At 40.5% G+C, this 20,055-nt stretch overlaps 1 protein-coding gene across 1 annotated transcript in view; it reads right to left on the bottom strand.

Moving 5' to 3' along the window:
- The window catches only part of cpda (carboxypeptidase D, a), a 64,354-nt gene that overhangs the window by 8,111 nt on the left and 36,188 nt on the right, over positions 1 to 20,055 (bottom strand). Inside the window, exons 10-19 of the mRNA XM_060943965.1 lie at positions 12,336 to 12,478; positions 12,078 to 12,247; positions 8,766 to 9,056; positions 7,626 to 7,821; positions 4,856 to 4,991; positions 4,305 to 4,451; positions 4,105 to 4,203; positions 3,507 to 3,571; positions 1,049 to 1,180; positions 664 to 849 (exon numbers count right to left, since the gene is read on the bottom strand). Of these exons, the coding sequence (XP_060799948.1) occupies positions 664 to 849; positions 1,049 to 1,180; positions 3,507 to 3,571; positions 4,105 to 4,203; positions 4,305 to 4,451; positions 4,856 to 4,991; positions 7,626 to 7,821; positions 8,766 to 9,056; positions 12,078 to 12,247; positions 12,336 to 12,478 (1,565 nt within the window). The remainder of the gene's footprint in view (positions 1 to 663; positions 850 to 1,048; positions 1,181 to 3,506; positions 3,572 to 4,104; positions 4,204 to 4,304; positions 4,452 to 4,855; positions 4,992 to 7,625; positions 7,822 to 8,765; positions 9,057 to 12,077; positions 12,248 to 12,335; positions 12,479 to 20,055) is intronic.

Raw genomic sequence — 20,055 nt, 5'->3', positions numbered from 1 at the left:
TTTCGGTCAAAACATTTTCCATTATAACTCAAAAACGGTTGCCGATAGACAGAACGTTTACCATTACGAGCATATAGGAACTCCCATATGGCCTTTCATTTAGCACCATGATCTTTGACCTTGAGTGAACCTGAAAGGTCAAACTCAAGGTCATGGATTTTCAGAGGGTTGTAACTTGAAAATGGTTAATGGTAGGTAGACGGATATTTACCATTATCAACTTATAGGAAGTGCCATATGGGCTTTCATTTGGCACCATGACCTTGAATGACTGAAATGTCAAACTCAAGGTCATGGATTTTTCATAGGACTATAACCTGACAGCTGATGATTGAGAAATATTACCATCATCAACATATAGGTATAAAATAAGTGCTGCCGGGTGAGGTTTGTTTTGCCTGCCAACACTTTTGTCTTGATTTCCCTCTGTATCGTTTGTCTTTTGCTGTTATACACTTGAAATGAAGCGTCATATCCACGCTACAATTCCGTATCTCTACTGTACACATGCTTCACAATAAAAATATTGGAAACAAAAGATTCGTCAAATCGACATCCCATACATTCTCGATGGGAAGGAAAAACATTTATCCTATACTCAGAGTTGCAGGCCAAAATCAGAGTAATACCAACAATCTCTGAGATCAGTGAGAATTCTCACACCTTCTGCTGCTGCTCTTGGTATCCCTCTGCTATCGCTTCAATGTTGTGTGATCCTGGAGCCAGCAGGGCGTGGAAGTATCCGCCCTCAGTGGTAAAGACTCGTACGCCACCGTTCAGCACGATCATCGCCCCCACTATGGGCTTGCCACTCTTGTCCTTTGCAATTCCACGAACTCCTTTGTGCACCTACAAGAAAAGAAATAAATTGAAGAGGCACTTTATACCAAAAGAGGCTTGCAGTCCTAAAGAACACCACGTTTTACGAACCGTCCACGTGGACAGGCAGTACGCAAGAATGTAAGGAGGAGCCGTGTATGATATTTAAAAGACTTGATTATGGACAGAAGGGAGAAAGAAAGGAAAAAGAAACAGTAAACTAACTGACCTCTACTAACATGCTAAGCAGAGACTTCCTGTTCTCAGTCCAAAGAGTGGGCAGCTGATCAGCTGGGGGGAACAGGCAACAGCTGGTGTACACTGTAATCTCAGGACAGTGACCAAAGTCCACACTGAAGTCCTAGAACATAACCAACTAACAGTTAGGCATCACAAGGAAGTTTAATGGAAACAACCGGAACAGAAATGTACTGAACGTTTCAGGAATGGTCAGAAGAATTTCTGCCACTTCATTAAAGAGTTTGCCAAGTGACATTTTACAAATTCTTTATAAGCAATAAGTTTTTCAGTAAGGACACATTTTTGCAACTCTTCCATCCATAACATCTAGGATATGACTGACCCATGAACATTCCCTTCAGTCCTGCCAAAGTGTTGACCATTACCAAACAGAGTGGGTGGATCCATTTGCATGAGATCAAAGCCAGTATTGAGGTTGTGTATCACACAGCCTTTTTGTTTTGTTCGTGGGTGAACCAATCAGGAAACACCGAAAAGAGGTTTCCTGGCTATAGCCAGGAAATGCATCATAGACCATGACCCACTTCTCCCAGTCAAACTTGTACAAAAAGTCTCAAGATTTTAGCAGTCAATTCCTCCTTACATTGTTAATAACTAACTAAAAATAAAATGGACCCTCTTCAGATTTAGTCGAGAAACAGTTACACAAATATATCCAATACAGTATGTATCGGTGCCAATGGAGTTTTTCAAGTCTGATTGTTTCACCCATGGAGCTCAAACCAGCTAAACTGTGTTCAAGTATAGATTCAAATGATACCATATTAAAAATCACACCTTTCCATGATTTATGTACAGTATGCTTGATAGTTTTTAACTTTTGTTCAAAAATGATCAATCAATTAGGCTGAGCACTTTAACCATATTATAACTTTATAAAAACAGTAAACATTGATCATGATCCATGTTGCTTTGTTGATCCATCCATTCATTATCCGTAGCCGCTTATCCTGTGCAGGGTTGCAGGCAAGCTGGAGCCTATCCTAGCTGACTACGGGTGAAAGGCAGGGTACACCCTGGACAATTCGCCAGGTCATCACAGGGCTGATGCATAGAGACAAACAACCATTCACACTCGGGGGCGTCGTGGCTCCGGTGGATAAGGCGCCATACCATAAATCCGGGGACGATTCCGACCCGAGGTCATTTCCCGATCCCTCCCTGTCTCTCTCCCGCTCATTTCCTGTCTCTACACTGTCCTATCCAATAAAGGTGGAAAAAGCCCCCCCCCCCAAAAAAAAAAATCTTAAAACACCTCACATTCACACCTACGGTCAATTTAGAGCCACCAGTTAACCTAACCTGCAGGTCTCTGGACTGCGGGGAAACCAGAGCACCCAGAGGAAACCCACACAACAAAAAGGCCCGTCAACCACTGGGGTCGAACCCAAAACCTTCTTGCTGTGAGGCAACCATGCTAACCACTATACCACCGTGCCGCCCTCTGTTGATCTATTTTAAATTAAAATAACTGATCTGCAGACCTCTAGGTGGCTACTCATCACATCAGACTTTGAGAACCACAGATCTAGACAAGAGGCGGCATTTGTTTTTAGCCTTATTCTGGATCAATGATTTAATTATATGGCAGTGGAGAATTTGCCATTTTATTTACAGTGTAATTTACACTGGGAAACAATTTGAAAAAAATTCTGTTGAGTTAGATTTTTATGCTGATTAAAACTAAAATTGGCATGCCGATTCCAAAATTGCAGTCAGTTTTTTTTCTAGCACGTCAAGTTTTTTTTTCTCCACAGCTTACCCTCCAGATAAGCAAAATTCCACTGATTAACTGTAGTAAGACTATTTGAAGGTCACGGAAGAACGTTAATCAGGGTAGATGGGATGTACATATGATGGCTGACTATTGGCGCATCAAACGCGATAGTCCTCAAATTGAACACTCCAGAAAGAGCTATAAACGTAAATTTTTACCTTAACTACTTGCACACAATTATAATTACAGTAGCCATATCCTTTGCAAAAACAGCGTTAAATAAACATTGCAGTCATGCCTGTTTCTTTCATATTTCATTGTATGTCAATATTTGTACATTTTTATAAAACAAGCACATATCTGTTAAGTACAGTATTTTTCATATTTTTTAAGAAAACGGGGATCCTACAGTTCAAAAACTTGACGTGATAGAGAAAAACTGAGATCAGTTTTGGATTCCGCACCCAAAAATTAGTTAAAAACAGCTGTCAGACCTAACTCAACAAAAATTGTGTTCCCCAGTGTTATTTATATACGAGTTTTAATCCTCTTACAACATCCATTGTCTTGTACATTCTTATTTTGTACCCTGTTTAAGACTTTAAAAACAAGACTGATTAAGTGTATTAAGTTCATTCTAGAAGTAAATTAAAAAAAAAAAAAAAAAAAAAAAGTCCACGATTTCAAATATGGCTGTAGAATAAATTACCTTCATGCTGCCCATGTGACTGTGTTTCTCTGCTGCCCGCAAAACTCCATCGGGGATGTTTCCCCCTGAAATAAAAGGAGTCATTGAGAGAGATTATATATTTAACTAGAAGGGCACTCGGTAGAGTGCATACCTCCACCAAACCACAAAGTCTAAATCACTTGACTCTAGGACAAATACTAAAGCTGTATACCAAATTTCATCCAAATCCGTTCACTACTTTGAGTTACATTGGAAAAAGACACATTTAAAAAAATAAATAAATAAAAAATCCTGGATCTGCACACATCCAGATTTGCATCAAAATCAGCTGTGCAATCAGCTGTTGTTGCCGCCCTGACTCACCTTTCTTCAAAATCAGTTCACTACTTTCAGTTACATTGAGAACAAACAAAAGGAGGTGAAAATATAAGAGACGCAAAAATATAAAAACTTTAGTGTAAACTCTCAACTATATGAAAACTGTTCATCACTGTGTTCCATAATTAAAATTAGTTTGATACAATTAAAGAGAGGTCACAGAAAAGAAAAGTATTACAAAAGCACTTGGGTCACTCGATTTCCAGTGTAAGAAGCAATATAAAAGCAGCTCACATACCCTGGCCAGTGTTTGGGCATGCAGTGTTTCCTAAATGCATTGTGGGATGGTTGTTGGCATACACAGTAGCCAAATACCTCAAGGTGTTCTCATTTTCAACTGCAAACAAACAGTAAAAATTAAAGCCTTGCCAAAACATCCACGAGCTGCAAACACTGAAAGCAACTGTATTCCCAGACCCTAGAACAGAGAAAGGAGACCTGGTTGAACTGGTTTGTCATAGGGATAAGTAACCAGTACAGAGCCTCCGTCCAGCGCCACTGACAGAGTGAAGTCCTTCTCCTGTATCAGATCCATCACAGCACGAGTCTCATGCTGAGGTTCTGTTGAGCGCTGGGATGCATTACCTAGAAAACACCAAATCCTCATTATAATCTGTTTACTATTCATGACATGTAGTACTTAATGTTAAGTAATGGGTCTTTAAAGATGGTTTGGGTCACAGTGGACTCTGAGCCTATCCCAGGAACACTGGACATGCAGCATGAATACAGGCTAGATGGCACACCAATCCATTCCCGGGGCACTATGTACACGCACACACAACTAGGGGCAATTTAGCATAGCCAATCCACCAGCAAGTACCTGGGAGGTGGGAGGAAACTGGAGAATCCAGAGAAAACCCATATACATGTAAATGCAGAGAGTAACAAGAACTTAGGTTTGCACCACAGTGCCACCCAGTTAGCAATAGTTTTGCTGTGTTAGCAGTAAAGGCTGGCGTGTGAGCGAAATTTTCACAAATGCTTACCAAAGAAATCAGTGTCGAGGTCTTTGCCATTTGCATTGGTCATACCCACAGTGGAGGAGCACTCTCTCTCTTTAGCAAGCTCACGACCATCTGGGTTAATGGAAGGAAGGATAACGATTCTTGTCTCGTTGATTAACTAAGGGGCAAGAGAGAGGAAAAAGTGGCATACGAATTAGAAACAAGAGCGCGCTGAGAGCACGATATCCCCTGCTGGTAACTATGCCATAACTCTGGTACAATGCGACTGAATTGAATGAAATTGCAATATGCGTATTACCGACATATAACAAAGAATCCTGCCAAGTTTCGTGAAATTCCTCCAAAAATTGAGAGAGGAGTTGATTTCAGAAGATGAGTACCCTTCCCAGGACAAACAAACGGCACCATGACATCAGCCTTTTGACCATAACACCTTGGATATGTTATGTCTTAGATATCCCTTCGGGCATTTCTGCCAGCGGGGGATTAAAAATTGTGAGGGAAGTTGATTTCAGAAAGCGAGCACCCCTTGATGAAATTGCCAAAAAGTACAAGTTTGTTAATAATCAAGGGCAGAACTCCGGCGAAATTTGCCCAAATTAAACGAAATTTCAATATGCGTATAACTGTCATATAACTAAGACTTTTGCCAAGTTTGGTGAAATTCCTCCACAAATTGCGAGAGGAGTTGATTTCAGAAGAACATGCACCCTCATGAAATTGTCAAAGTACAAGTTACAGTGAAACCTCATGTTACGACCACTTCAAAATTACGACCACCTTAAAATTACGAACAGTTTTTCACGGTCCCGATTGCTTGCTTATATATTTCATTGGTCGCGGCCTTCAATAACGCGACCACCTCAATATTACATATTACGACCATTAATTTCGGTCCCACCCGTCGAAAATCAATGTAATTAAACCTCAAAAATACGGCCCCCCCCCCCCCCCCCGTCGTGTCAAAACACGGGGCACAAGAGCTTTCACGACATCCGGTTTACGTCATGCCGCAAAATTTTTTATGTCATGCCGCAAAATTAAGATCAACTTGTACGACAATGAGTTGAAAACGTAGTGAGTCGTCTTTGAAAGAAAAAATTGATCTGATTAACGAAAGTGCAGGTAAAATTCAGCGTCAGCTAGCAGAAAAGTTTGGAATTGGCAAAACGCAGGTAATCTATGCAACGAGGTGTGAAGTGAGCTTTAGTAGATCGATTTAAATAGAAAAAGTTCAAGTTGTTAAAAGTGTCATAAGGCCACACCAATTTAATTATTTGGTTCTTGGATTTTTTCAGGAAAAATATGAAGCGAGCGGGCGAAATTAAAAAAAAAAAACAAAACAAAAAAAAAAACAACTGATGGTAAAATTAGTGGTGGAAATAGACCAAACAATACAGGCAAACCAGTAAACAGAATTTCAACATACCAGTCAAAGATTTTACACTTCTGTTCGCTGAATATCCTAACACAAACACAGGCTTTGTAGGATTCCCCTCCACAGGCAGGTTTCTTCCACAAGTCTTTTATCTAAAGTGAAAGGGGCGATTTGATTGGTTTTTGGTGTCACGTGACCTTTTCTGTTGGCGGGAGTTTGATTTTGATTTTTTTTTTCTTTCAAGCCGCAATTCCGAGAACCAACTAATTAAATTGGTGTGGCCTAATTATGAAAGAGTATTCAGAACGAGATTTCAATTTCTTGTTTCAATGACTTGTGTAACTTTGCTGTATGGTTTACATTTAAAAATGGTATGGTTTTAATTATGATTAATTCTATTACAAGTTTATTAAAAGTTTAAATGAAAACTTAGTTATATTTTTTACATGTTGTATTACATGTACATTTGTACTTGCTAGACACACAAACCACACACATGCTATACCTTTGTTTAAATTTAGCTTGATTTAATCATTTATCAATGAAATACAATAAACTAGTTCATAAATTTATTACATGTAATACAACAGCATTAAGATCATCATGCATGCACGTTGCTATGCAACAGCTCAGCAACTGTCAGTATATCTTGCCAACTCAATATTAAGACCACTTCGACCTGGTCCCAATGGTGGTCTTAATATCGAGGTTTCACTGTATTTAATCAAGGGCCAAAACTCTGGTAAAAAATTTTCACAAATGAAATTAAATTGCAATGTGTATTACCGTCATACAACAAGGCCTTTTGCCAAGCTTTGAGAAATTCGTCCAAAAATTGTAAGCGAAGTTGATGTCAGAAGGCAAGCGCACCTTCATGAAATTGTGAAAGTATAAGGCTGTTAATCAAGGGCCACAACTCTGGTAAACTGCAACTGAATTGAACAAAATAACAATATGTGTAGTACGGACATACAACAATGCCTTTTGCCAAGTTTGGTGAAATCTCATCTCATCTCATTATCTCTAGCCGCTTTATCCTGTTCTACAGGGTCGCAGGCAAGCTGGAGCCTATCCCAGCTGACTACGGGCGAAAGGCGGGGTACACCCTGGACAAGTCGCCAGGTCATCACAGGGCTGAGTTTGGTGAAACGCCTCCAAAAATCGTGAGAGGAGTTGATTTCAGAAGGTGAGCACCCTTCCCGGGATGAACAGACGGACGGAAATCACCACAACATAATCCCCCATCGGGCCTTTCGGCCAGCGGGGGATAAAAAGTGGTCAATGTGATTGGACTACAGTGTTCTACTGTACAATAAAAACATTATAAAATGTAGGAGAAAAGAACCATCTTAGTTGAGTGTCCCGACTAACGTTAACCAAAAATATTGAGATATACAAGTTAGACAGTCTCACCCTGGTAATAGCAGCATTCTTGCCATAGTTGATGCACAGAAAAGTAGCAAACTCCAGCAGCAGCTCTGTGCCCACTGGAGCGTTGCCATGAATGCCAGCCACAAATCGAATCTTGGGTTTGGATGGTTCTGGCATGTCAGGGGTGTTGGAGATCTCCAGAGCCCGGATGGTCCTGAACTCCGCACTCTGACCAAGGCTAGACAAAATAAAACAAGGTCACTGCTCGGAATCTGTGTCTATGAAAAACAAATCTAAGCACTGTTGGAAGGAGTGGTCTGTAATTAGACAGGGAAAATTCTAGGCAAGTGCAATTATATCTTAGTTTTGTAGTTACATTACTTTATTGGCATTTAGCAGTGTAATGCTCTTATCCAAAGCGACATACAACACACCCAGAGCAGCAGTTAGGGGTTAGGTGCCTTGCTCAAGGGCATTTCAGACATTCCTGCTGGTCCAGGGAATTGAACCAGCAACCTTTTGGTCCCAAAACTGCTTCTCTAACCATTAGGCCATGGCTTCCCCTGTTTTTAGTTTTATTTACTTTCCAATAGTGTCTCCTTTAGTCCAATTTAGGCTGCAGTACAGAACCAGATTACAAATCAACTGGCCTCCTTCTTTCTCTGCTATTCGTGTTCTACGTTTAGCAAACATTGCCATGTTCCAGAGATTATCACAATCCTGTAAAATCTCAGTGTATACACTCAACTGGCAAGAGCTGCTCAAACATCAACAGGAAGTGATTTTGCAACTGACTTGCAAAATGTGTTGTCCTTGCACAATCTGCATTTCTTTCCCCATATTCACAATCTTCCCTGTGGTCATGTCCTCTATTTTTAAATTACAGTACACTGATCTTAGAGGAGTATTTACTAGCTGCATTACAGACATATTCATCCTCCTAAAAGTGAGCTGGCAGAGGATGTGGGCAGGTTTTTTTTTTTTTAAGGCAAACAGCTTACAAAACAGGCTTAAGTACTGGCTTGTATCCACAAGTTGGATCCACTGACTCTGGACTCATCATGCATTCATATTACCATTTAAACTATGACTGAATGGAAGAAGGGATAAGCACGTTGATACTCTTTTTATATTATTTTTTATGATAGTCAGCTATTATGAGTGGATGCAAAAGATCAGTACATGCGTAAAGAGGTGATCTTGGGGAAGTTGAGATTGAGGCTTCGCAGAAACTCGGACAGCTCCTTGTAGCCATGATAGCGGAAGCTGGTGGTGGTGGTGACTGTGTTCTGGATGACCTGGTCCAATCCAGGTCCCACTGAGAGCTGTTTGATGAAGCTCTGGAACTCCACCTCGCTGGAGTCTGGATGGACAGCCGGGCTGCCCGTGTCGCTCCGTATGCGGGTTAGCTTAAAGTCTACAACCTCCGCCTCACCCTCAGGCACGGTGGCGTATGTGACGACAGAATTGTAGCTGGAGAGATTGTGAAGAGAAGAGGTTTTAATTCACAATAAATTCTCTTTTCTTCATTGTATCCGTTTATTTTAATTTCAGGAAAATGGACTGAAACGATAAAGGCCTAATGTTCTTGTTCTCACGTTTATTCAAGACTTGCGCTGAACACAAATCAACATGCAGTATAAAGTTACAAGTAAAAAGATATCGTCTGAGTAATCTTCTTACACACAAAAGCTGACTTTTCGAAGTACAACACGATTAACAGCGTACTGATCACCAGTTCGAAACCTGAGAGCTGAACAATATAAATACAATGGGAGGTTTAAGTACAGAGAAAGCACGAAATTATATCTCCATACTCAAGACCAAAGAGAAACCGTGCCAAACAGATTTTATTCAGGACATCGGAAAACCGTATCCGTTTCACCTAATATTGCCATGTTGAAATGTTTCTATAAAATGTTTACTCTCAATTTAAAAAGATAAGGAAAGCTAAAGTATCACATGTAAAGAATAAACACACAGGAGGGTGCTGTTATAGAAAAATAATTAACAAAGCAGAGTCACTGTTACAACCCTGAAGTTGATTCTTTTCCAATAACAGCATGTCCCAATATGTTTTATTTCCCTTATGCCAAAGCAATTTATCAACAATTAAAATTTATTATTATTATTAATGTCACGCAACCATTTTTTAGTTACATTTTATGTATTACAACTCCAAATCAGAAAAAGTCAGGACAGTATGGGAAAGGCAAATTAAATAAAAAAAAAAAAAAAACCATTGCTTTCTATATGTACTTTGACTTGTATTTCATTGCAGACAGAATGAACCCAAGGGTCGACTTCATTTCATCTGTTAAAAGTGCATATCACGGGTAAATTCAGGAGCAAGATCAATGTAGTAATTCTATTTTATATTAAACTTTGGTCAAATGTGTGTCACATTTTGTGCAATTTTTTTACCTTGCGCAATACCAGAAAAATTCAGTTGAAATCAAGCCATTTGAGGCGAATTGGTCCGCCTCTGAAAAAACTTGCCATTTGGATTTCCCGGCAAACATTGATTTTCATCACGTCATCTGCAGGACGCCTCCTTCTGAATCCTACGTCAGCGCTGGTTTGTTTATGAGAAAACGACCTGGTCGTTTTCTGCAAATTTCTTCAACATTATTGCGTAATTATTAAAATGGTTAACAGATGTATCGTATGAGGGTGTAGCAACACCAATCTTGATGGGATTAGTACTCATCGTTTCCCAAAAGACCGGACAATGAGAGAGAAATGGGAGCGCTTGGTCTACACAGGCTGTGCACTGAAACCGTGCAAAGCTCTTGCAGCCTGCTGGCGCTTCCGCAGGTAACGTCACGAATCTGACTCCAGACTCCCTTGGGATTTTTCCAGACGTGTTTTGTAATTTTATTTTTTTCTGCTGTAGACAGATGGCCTTGTGCAAAATTACCCTTCTGGATGAGTGTGTAAAGGGACATACTTTCATATTAAAAAAAAAAAAAAAAGCCACGAAATTGGTCCAGAATATGCCCTTTAATATATGTCCGTCCTATGTTTCAAGACTGCAACACATTCCAAAAAAAAAAAAGTTGGGATGGGAGCAATCTAGGGTTAGTAATGAGGTAAAATGATTAAATAATGAGGTGACTTAAACAGGCGATGGTAATCATGATTTAATACAAAATCTGCATCCAGGAATGGCCTAGTCTTCGAGGAGCAAAGATGGGCTGAGGATCTCCAATTTGTCAACAAAAGCATGAGAAACTTATTGAAATGGTTAAAAACAAAGCAGTTTAGCTATTATGTACTGTAGAGGGTGAAATATCATTAAAAGACCCAAGGAATCCGGAGGAATGTGTGTATAAAGGGCAAGGGCACAAGCCTAATCTGAACACCCGTGATCTCTGATCCCTCAGACGGCTCTGCATCAAGAACCATCATTCATCTATAGCTGATCTAACCACATGGACTCGGGATTACTTTGGCCAACTTTTGTCAAGTGCTACAGCCACAAATGACAGTTAAAACTTGACAGCGCAAAAAGAAAGCCTGATGTTAACGGTATCTAGAAGCGCGGTCCACTTCTCTGGGCTCGGAGGCAGCTGGGATGGACCATCACACAGTGGAAACGTATTGTGGTCAGACGAATCAATATATTGCAGGTCTTTTCTGGAAGAAATGGACACCGTATGGTCCAGACCAAAGATGAAAAGGACCATCTTGACTGTTACCAGAAACAAGCCCAAAAGCCAGGGTCTGTCATGGTATGGGGTTGTGTCAGTGCCCTTGGCAAAGGTAACTTGCACTTCTGTGATGGCAGCATTAACGCCAAAAAAAAAAAAAAAAAAAAAGTACACAGATTTTGGAGCAACATATGCTGCCTTCAAGATGATATCTTTCCCAGGGAAATTACAAAGGCATGGCTGTGGAAGAAGGTGTCTATCCTCTCGGTCCCCAATAGAGAATGTGCGGTGAATTTTGAAAGGGGAAAAGAAAAAAAACCCCGAAACGACGACCCTGTACTGTTACACACCTTAACCTCCTAAGACCCAAGCTGTTTTTTTTACATGCATTTTTTATTTCTTTTTGCTATTTGGGCTTATTAGAACCTGATTAGAATAAAAACTAAGCATCATCTTTGATAAGATGTACTTTTTGAGAAAAAGTATGTCCACATATGTGGATTCTTGTTCTGAATTTCTAAAAAGTGCTGTCCACGTATGTGGCCGCTAGGCCCTAGGAGGTTAAGACCTGTTTGCAGGAAGAATGGAACAAAACACCACCTGAAACGCTTCATCACTTGGTGTCTTCAGTCCCTAAACATCTTTTAAGTGTTGTGAGAAGGACATTATAAAGTGGTAAATGCTTTACTGTCCCAACTGTTTTTGAAATTTGTTCCAAGAATCAAAATTGAAATGCGTTTTTTTTTAAACAAAATCATGAGGCGTCCCAATATTTTCTGATTTGGGGTTGTATAAACCCGTTTCAAAACAAGTCTAAACAGGTGCAGTCAGGTAAGCTTACCCTTGAGCAGAGGCGTTTAGGTGGTACGTTCCAGGGACAAGCAGACGCCAGTAATCTCCAGCTTTGTTGGTGGTGACGGGGTGGTTGATACCTTCTACAGTGATGGTGGCATTGGGGATACCAGTCCCATCCTTACTGTCAGTCACCATCCCCTTCACCCCTCTGTGGACCTACAGATCACGAATACAAATACAAGAAAGACGTATGAATACAAGTGGAAGAAAGAATGAAAGGAGGCGTGGAAACAACGAGATCAACCTGGTGAATAAACTGCAGCAGAGATCTCCGGTTGTGCTCCCAATACTGCGGCAGCTCCTGCGCTGGAGGATACTTCACACAGCCCAGCTCGATCGTCACCTCAAAGCAGTTAGTGTTAAGATAGTTCCAGTCCTGCATACCACCTACAAGGGGGACACAAAAACACAAAGCTCATACACACATGCACAGGCCATGAATACCCAAAGCCGCATTAACTCATTATTGCTGAAGAAAAACCGGCTTCCATTTCATTCTGAATACGTGCATTATATTTTTACATGGAAGGGATTTGTCCAGGAAGACGACATTCTGATGAAGGATAACAGGCTAAAGCATTTATGCTGTGTCCGAAATCACTCATTCACTACTCCCTATCTAGGGAATTCTATATAGTGAGCTCATTGGTAAAATGAAGAAAGGGAAAAAAGAAAAAAAAAAATTAAACCCACACGCCACTTTCGGACACTACTCTACTGTGCCATTCACTGCTGTCCTAGTCACCGGTGACAATTGGTAACCCTGTCAGCTTGCCGGTTGTGTAGTCTGCGGCATCTGGCCTCAGCTCTTTCTGCAAGCTTAGTCTCAGCCAGTGCTTTGCCCTGTCTTAGTTCGTTTCGCCATGCATCACGGTTTGATGTTTCCTCGTACCAGTTTTCGCCAAAACCACAGATGTTCGGATCCTCTTTGGCACAGTCTTCCCACCTTTTTCTTGGGCGCCCTCTGGACCTGGTTCCACTGGCTAATTCACCGAATAGGAGCCGTTTGGGAATTCGGTTGTCATCCATGCGACAGACATAGCCAAGCCAACGTAGAAGAGTTTACAACAACGAAACTGACTTCATGTTAAAACTGTTAATGTTATAGTCAGGCTGTCTGTTGTTGCCCAAATGAGGATGGGTTCTCTTTTGAGTCTGGTTCCTCTCAAGATTTCTTCCTGATGTCGTCTGAGGGAGTTTTTCCTTGCCACCGTCACCACAGGCTTGCTCATTGGGGATAGATTAGGGATAAAATTAGCTCATGTTTTAAGTCGTTCAAATTCCGTAAAGCTGCTTTGCGACAATGTTAAAAGCGCTGTACAAATAAACTTGACTTGGTGTAGGCGGCTGGTATAACGTGTTTGCCGCGCCATTATTTACATCATTACTCTCGCACAATTAAAACCTGTCAGATCAGTCCGCTGGTGGGTTTTCAAAATAAATACATGCACGTATTTTTGTGATAAAAACACATTATACAGAGCGCATTTCCTACGTTAATAAACAAAAAGTACTGTGTGTCTGCTGCATCTTTCAGTTCTTTTAAATCAAGGCTAAATACTTTCTTCTTTGCCGCTGCCTTTTATTACATCAAATTTGAGGCTTTTGATTAATTCCTCGCTTTGCACTCTAACTTTTTAGTGTATTTTATCTGTCTTATTCTATTTTAGCTTATTTTTCTATTCTCTTACTGTCAAGTTGTCTGTGTGGTTGTGCAGGTTCCCCAACTTGAAGAGATTTGAAATGTCTACTTGGAGATTGAAACTGGATTTCACTCAACGACCAGAAAAGTTTTCCTTTTTCGTCTTTTTTTTTTTTATTTATTTTGATTTCAGCAGATCAGCTCCATTAAGCATTGCATTGATGGCAGAACAGTTAGCAGGTTGCAATAGCTAACAGTCATTAGCTGATAGCGAGCGGTTGGTCAGTTAGGTAACTAGTAGGTAAAAAGCCTTTCGATAAAACAAAGAAAAATGTATACATAAGCTATTGCACACAATGCACATGAACACTAGTAAACACATTAGTATGTGCAAACAGGTAGTAGTATTAAGCTTAAATATTACATTTCAGTCAAAAATTATCATTTAACATTCATAATAAACATGTAATTGACCTTTGGATAAAAATATCTACTGCACAAGCCCATTAGCTAGCAAACCAATTTCTCCTTTAAACTATTAGCATTACAGTGAAAACACAAACGGAATGCAGTTCGCTCTCATTTACACTACCGTTCAAAAGTTTGGGGTCACCCAGACAATTTTGTGTTTTCCATGAAAAGTCACACTTTTATTTCCCACCGCAAGTTGTAAAATGAATAGAAAATATAGTCAAGACATTTTTCTGGCCATTTTGAGCATTTAATCGACCCCACAAATGTGATGCTCCAGAAACTCAATCTGCTCAAAGGAAGGTCAGTTTTATAGCTTCTCTAAAGAGCTCAACTGTTTTCAGCTGTGCTAACATGATTGTACAAGGGTTTTCTAATCATCCATTAGCCTTCTGAGGCAATGAGCAAACACATTGTACCATTAGAACACTGGAGTGAGAGTTGCTGGAAATGGGCCTCTATACACCTATGGAGATATTGCACCAAAAACCACACATTTGCAGCTAGAATAGTCATTTACCACATTAGCAATGTATAGAGTGGATTTCTGATTAGTTTAAAGTGATCTTCATTGAAAAGAACAGTGCTTTTCTTTCAAAAATAAGGACATTTCAAAGTGACCCCAAACTTTTGAACGGTAGTGTACAAATAACATTATTCCGACCCCATAGTGCCTTCACTAGACAAACACATTAGCAAATAAAGCTACAACCACTGACGCCAAATGCTACCCTCATTCAATTATCAGACGCCATGACAAACTGGTCTGGCAGCAGCAGCAGCAGCAAATGTCGTCAAAACCCAAGATTTAAGATCAGTTTTTTACCGGCTGCCTGTCCTGTCTTTGTAGAAGTTCAAGGTTCTGCACAATAGTCCATGGATCACTGCACTGATAAAAACTTTTTAGCAGCATCTTAACACTGGTGTCCAAACAGCATCTATTCTAACGTGGTTCTTGACTGCACACTTGTAACTTCCAGGGCTGTGTCACGTACGTGACGTGCCAGTTTGAGTACACCGGACAGTAATTAAGCTGGTTGCTGCTTCTGTTTTGTTCTCAGGATGCTGACGTTTGGTTAGTGAATGGTCATCACCTCGGGTTTTTTCCCCTGTGCATTTTATATCCTAAAGTCCCCACAGTTTCTTAAAACCGTAGTTGGACTTAACACTTGCTATTTTTTAAATTGCACTTGAATGCCCGCTTATAATGTGTTTCTTCCTCCATCCATCCATTCCCAACACACTGCAAAGATCACTGCCATTCTTTGAGCGCGACCGCAGTGCATAATGGGATATATTGCTTGGTTAGTGACCATCACTACTTTTCACGGCACACTGTGGGATACTAGGAGTTCACTACAGTGGTGCTTGAAAGTTTGTGAACCCTTGAGAATTTTCTCTATTTCTGCATAAATATGACCTAAAACATCATCAGATTTTCACACAAGTCCTAAAAGTAGATAAAGAGAACCCAGTTAAACACATGAGACAAAAATATTATAGTTGGTCATTTATTTATTGAGGAAAATGATCCAATATTACATATCTGTGAGTGGCAAAAGTATGTGAACCTCTAGGATTAGCAGTTCATTTGAAGGTGAAATTAGAGTCAGGTGTTTGTAATCAATGGGATGACAATCAGGTGTGAGTGGGCACCCTGTTTTATTTAAAGAACAGGGATCTATCAAAGTCTGATCTTCACAACACATGTTTGTGGAAGTGTATCATGGCATGAACAAAGGAGATTTCTGAGGACCTCAGAAAAAGCGTTGTTGATGCTCATCAGGCTGGAAAATGTTACAAAACCATCTCCAAAGAGTTTGGACTCCACCAATCCACAGTCAGACAGATTGTGTACAAATGGAGGAAATTCAAGACCATTGTTACCCTCCCCAGGAGTGGTCGACCAACAAAGATCACTCCAAGAGCAAGGCGTGTAATAGTTGGCGAGGTCACAAAGGACCCCAGGGTAACTTCTAAGCAACTGAAGGTCTCACTCACATTGGCTAATGTTAATGTTCATGAGTCCACCATCAGGAGAACACTGAACAACAATGGTGTGCATGGCAGGGTTGCAGGGAGAAAGCCACTGCTCTCCAAAAAGAACATTGCTGCTCGTCTGCAGTTTGCTAAAGATCACATGGACAAACCAGAAGGCTATTGGAAAAATGTTTTGTGGACGGATGAGACCAAAATAGAACTTTTTGGTTTAAATGAGAAGCTTTTTGTTTGGAGAAAGGAAAACACTGCATTCCAACATAAGAACCTTATCCCATCTGTGAAACATGGTGGTGGTAGTATCATGGTTTGGGCCCGTTTTGCTGCATCTGGGCCAGGACGGCTTGCCATCCTTGATGGAACAATGAATTCTGAATTATACCAGCGAATTCTAAAGGAAAATGTCAGGACATCTGTCCATGAACTGAGTCTCAAGAGAAGGTGGGTCATGCAGCAAGACAACGACCCTAAGCACACAAGTCGTTCTACCAAAGAATGGTTAAAGAAGAATAAAGTTAATGTTTTGGAATGGCCAAGTCAAAGTCCTGACCTTAATCCAATCAAAATGTTGTGGAAGGACCTGAAGCGAGCAGTTCATGTGAGGAAACCCACCAACATCCCAGAGTTCAAGCTGTTCTGTACGGAGGAATGGGCTAAAATTCCTCCAAGCTGATATGCAGGACTGATCAACAGTTACCGGAAACGTTTAGTTACAGTTATTGCTGCACAAGGGGGTCACGCCAGATACTGACAGCAAAGGTTCACATACTTTTGCCACTCACAGATATGGAATATTGGATCATTTTCCTCAATAAATAAATGACCAAGTATAATATTTTTCTCTCATTTGTTTAACTGGGTTCTCTTTATCTACTTTTAGGACTTGTGTAAAAATCTGATGTTGTTTTAGGTCATATTTATGCAGAAATACAGAAAATTCTAAAGGGCTCACAAACTTTCAAGCACCACTGTATATAGGGGGTGATAATTCTCACTATACGTTCGGACAGCACTACAAAACGGCAAACTCACTACATAGCCCACTGTATAGTGAGTGATTTCGGACAAAAGTTTGATTGTTGTGACGCCCTGAGAGCAATAGTTCTTAGAACTGTTGGAGGAAGCTCCCCTTTTCTGTGTTCCCACACTGCAGGAACCAAGAACGATCGTAGTTATTAATGCCGTTTTGAGGGAAATTTTTAACTCCTACTTCAGGGTAGGTACTTTCCTAGCACATGAGGAACCATAGTTATGCAAGTATACTGTGATTGGTGAGAAAGAAGCTAATGCAGAATCGGCAACTACCATTTTTAAAAATCCATGTAAAACTTTAGCCATGTAAACAGCTCTCAAAACAAAAAGGGGGAGGGGGTAGACAAATCAACCAACAAAGAAATCCAGGCCTTATTTTGCATGTGTGTAACAGAAGAAATACAGCGTAATTTGGACATATTGAAGCGAAATATAAAAATCTTTGCTAGCATTTCCTGCTGTTGTCATCACCATCCCCCACCATGAGCATTTTATTAAGATCTCTTAACACTTACGACCTAAAAAGGCAATGGCCTTACGAATGTACTTTGTTTGGTCCACGGCAGGCGTCGCTTATCCGCACGAGCTTCACAAGACTTGTGCGAGACTTCGAAACGTCAAGTGTCAGCCAGGCATGGGCGCCGCCAGGGGGGGAAAGGTTAGAACAATTCTAGGGGCCCAGCACTGCCATGGGGCCCTTTAAAGGGCTGATAATATGCTTTTAATGATTTTAATAAGACTTTTGAAATAACAATGCAATATTCCATCTGGTAAAATGAGCTAATTGAACAAGGTTGTCTATTTCTTGAGTTCTTCAACATAGTCATTTAACCCTCCCCCTTTTGCGAAATGGTACGGTCCAGTTCTGGTAGAAGCGCGATGCGTTAAATCTGTGTGATCAGTGCAACGCTACTTGCTGCTGTGTCGCGGTGCAGCAGCCAGCCAGCAGTGGAGTGCGTACAGTCTATGATCGCTAAATATGAAGAGTGGCTGTCAAAAACGTAAAGAAAGGCAGCTGAAAGCTGAGAGGGACCGGAGAGGCAGGCAACTGGTCACTCAGTTTTTCCCAAAGAAAGGTAGCTATCGCTCACATGTGTGTTCAAAATATTAGCAAACGGTAAATGAACAGTATGAACGTGGTTGGATTAGCCTATTAAGAGAACACTTTTACAGTTTGTACAGTGACATTTTTTCCATTTTAATAACTGAACTGACTTGTGTGATAAACAAGATGAAATATTACGTTATGCTGGTGCTAATAACTAGTGCTAATAACCAGTTTCATAACTAATGGGGTGCCCTAAATATGCACAGATTCAGCCTCAGGGGGACCTCCGCCCTACCAAACCACTGAACCCCCCTTTGGAGAAGGAGGTAAGCAGCAATACAACCCATACATGCTTTAGGATTGAAGATTTTAATGAGCGAGCGCCATATACAGTTTGCTAGATTAAAGTGTTGCCAATAACGGACACCAGTCAAGTGTTTGACATGAAAACTTTTTCTATAATTTATTAGCAGTCACATCACACATTTCACTACCAATTGTCCTAGCACAAGAAGGCATGTGGCAAAATCTTGAATTTTCATTTGTGATTGTAAATGCACCAGAATTAGTCACTGACCAGTTTTCATCTAGTCCCTGGTAGGTTAATACATAAAATGTAATAAAGTCACAAACTCAAGGTCCATGGGCTATTAAAAGTCAAGTAATGACAATAATGCAATTGTGACGAGGGTGGGCAAAGTTGGGGGGCCCAAAATTCTAATCTTTCATGGGGCCCAAAATTTCTGGCGGCGCCCCTGCAGCCAGGTGTCAGTGCCGCCATTTTGAAAACTGTCTTCCAAACGAAATATTGCACAAAAACGAGTTTAAATGACGATTACTGCCTACTTTCTTCAAACTTTCCTGATTGCTATCAAAACGAACAAAACTTCCGGCTTGATTACATCAGCATTCGAAAGAGGGCGCGTGCGTCTTTTGATGATGTTGGTCACTTTGATTTCCGCTGTACGTTTTACTTCCGTCCTACGATGTCTCGCACAGGTCTCAACGAATCTCATTTACAGACATTGCTTTGACATATAGACTGATATTACATAGCGTATTTCATAAGTTTTAATATTGACTTATGTCATAAGTTCTATGACACCTTCATAAAACGTTACCCAGCTTTTTTCAGTAGTATGAGCACGCAAAGTTTCATTGATGTAGCTTCTGAGAAAACTCGTCCAGATTGAAACAGATGGACTCCATCCCTATATCCCCCTGCACACTTAGTGGCAGAGGATGATTTGTATTTAAAAAAAAAAAAAAAAAAAGCCTTTAAAGGAAAACTCAGTCATTTTTTACACTTCCTTTATTTCTTAATTAACGTGTTATTCAATTACGTTTTCGGTTTTAGTAACCTTATATCGTGACTCATATTGGCAACTGATTGCAACTAAATATTATACTTATCGGCCTGTTTGGTTTTTAGCCGTGTTGAATTTAGTTCGTTTGGTCCACGGCAGGCGTCGCTTATCCGCGCGATCTTCACGAGACTTGTGCGAGACTTGGAAACGTGAAGTGTCAGCCAGGTGTCAGTGCCGCCATTTTGAAAACTGTCTTCCAAACGAAATATTGAACAAAAACGAGTTTAAATGACGATTACTGCCTACTTTTTTCAAACTTTTCTGATTGCTATCAAAACAAACAAAACTTCCGGCTTGATTACATCAGCATTCGAAGGAGGGCGCGCGCGCGTCTTTTGATGACGTTGGCAGATGTTGGTCACTTTGATTTCCGCTGTACATTTTACCTCCATCCTACGATGTCTCG

This window comes from Neoarius graeffei, chromosome 17, assembly GCF_027579695.1.
Source record: "Neoarius graeffei isolate fNeoGra1 chromosome 17, fNeoGra1.pri, whole genome shotgun sequence".
Lineage (NCBI taxonomy): Eukaryota > Metazoa > Chordata > Actinopteri > Siluriformes > Ariidae > Neoarius > Neoarius graeffei.
This window is presented reverse-complemented; position numbering and strand designations above follow the sequence as displayed.